Source organism: Limulus polyphemus, unplaced genomic scaffold, assembly GCF_000517525.1.
Source record: "Limulus polyphemus unplaced genomic scaffold, Limulus_polyphemus-2.1.2 Scaffold10107, whole genome shotgun sequence".
Classification (NCBI taxonomy): Eukaryota; Metazoa; Arthropoda; class Merostomata; order Xiphosura; family Limulidae; genus Limulus; species Limulus polyphemus.
Genome location: NW_013675717.1, coordinates 1 through 1,723, shown reverse-complemented (window position 1 = coordinate 1,723; position 1,723 = coordinate 1). Strand labels below are relative to the sequence as shown.

The 1,723-nt window shown below is 37.1% G+C and overlaps 1 protein-coding gene across 2 annotated transcripts in view; it reads right to left on the bottom strand.

Annotated features, from left to right (window-relative positions):
* The window catches only part of LOC106476238 (troponin I-like), a 14,051-nt gene extending 12,535 nt beyond the window's left edge, over positions 1-1,516 (bottom strand). Inside the window, exons 1-2 of one of the 2 annotated variants that reach the window (XM_013936904.2) lie at positions 1,361-1,516; positions 707-830 (exon numbers count right to left, since the gene is read on the bottom strand). In XM_013936904.2, the coding sequence (XP_013792358.1) occupies positions 707-830; positions 1,361-1,390 (154 nt within the window). In that variant the 5' untranslated portion in view covers positions 1,391-1,516. The remainder of the gene's footprint in view (positions 1-706; positions 831-1,360) is intronic. The other variant, XM_022380170.1, reaches the window with a different exon arrangement.
* Between the last annotated feature and the right edge of the window lie 207 nt (positions 1,517-1,723).

Genomic DNA, 1,723 nt, shown 5'->3' with positions numbered 1-1,723 from the left:
TGCTTTGCGGTAGAAAGTTGACTGGAAGTGTAATGCTTTGCGGTAGAAAGTTGACTGGAAGTGTAATGCTTTGCGGTAGAAAGTTGACTGGAAGTGTAATGCTTTGCGGTAGAAAGTTGACTGGAAGTTTAATGCTTTGCGGTAGAAAGTTGACTGGAAGTGTAATGGTTTGCGATAGGAAGTTGACTGGAAGTGTAATGGTTTGCGATAGGAAGTTAATTGGAAGTGTAATGGTTTGCGATAGGAAGTTAATTGGAAGTGTAATGGTTTGCGATAGGAAGTTAATTGGAAGTGTAATGGTTTGCGATAGGAAGTTAACTGGAAGTGTAATGGTTTGCGATAGGAAGTTAACTGGAAGTGTAATGGTTTGCGATAGGAAGTTCACTGGAAGTGTAATGGTTTGCGATAGGAAGTTAACTGGAAGTGTAATGATTTGCGATAGGAAGTTAACTGGAATTGGTAATGATTTGCGATAGGAAGTTAACTGGAATTATAATGCTTTCCGATCGCAGAACCAGACCCGATGAATACCACATATTCAAAATTAAGATTCAACAAAGTAGATTCCTCATTTGTCTGACACAGCACAAGTTTATACTATTGAACGTTCCGCCATCTGGCGTCACGGGATCTAACCACCTGGTTTTAAAATGTATAGCTACTCAACACACACTGTTCTATTAACTGGACGACTTTTCGGAGTTACCTTCGTTAGCGCCATCTAGTGGTTTAGCTTCTCCTGTTCTTTGAAGAATTATCTTCTTTCTTTCCTCTGCTTTCCTCTCTTGTTCCTTCTTCAGTTCTTCAGCGGCTTTTTTCCTCAGAAGTTGCTACAAAACAAACACAACATCCAAGCGCTTTATAGTATCGAAAAAAAAACACCCAAAATTTAACGTATATCATATCTAAGTATCCTTTTTACTAGTTTTTCTCTAGAAATCAACACAGTTCTTAAGTTAGGCTTCAGCCATTACTGAATATTTAAACGCTCTTAATTAAGTCATGGTTTCATAACGAGGTTTGGATAAAATTTTCCTGGATTACACGTAAATAAAAAACAAGTTTGGTAGGTAAAAAAAATGATGCCCCTAGGTGGTCAACAATAAGCTTGAAGCTCATAACGCTAACATTTTGTGGTTGCTACTTGCGATGGACACTGCACACATTATCCATTGTGCAAATATACGCCTAAAATGAACAAAAATACCTTACTGCTTTCTTGTGGTGGTAATAATGCATATTTACTTGAAAAATGTTGACATCTATTAATTTTTAACGCCTATGGTAAGTCATTCTTTATTAACTGTTCTTTTCTTATTTTAGGAAATCAAAGCATCTTTCAGAAGAGCTTGAGACTAACCCTAAGCTTCTTCTTACGCTCTGGTGTCATGAAGCCTTTCTTTCCCTTCTTGGCTTGAGCAGCATCCTCAAGGCGCTTCCGCACCTCTGCCTTCTTCCTCTCTTTCTCCTCCAACTTCTTCCTCTCCTCCTGAATAACACAAAGAATAGTGAGAGTTTTAAAGTTTTCCAACTTGTCAGCTTTAATACGATATGCAATTCCGGTATTTTAATGTCCAGTTTAACACATAAGTAATATCTAGTGTAAAATGTATCACACTATCGATGTCTTAATGTCCAGTTTAACACATAACAAATATCTAGTGTAAAATGTATCACACTATCGATGTCTTAATGTCCAGTTTAACACATAACAAATATCTAG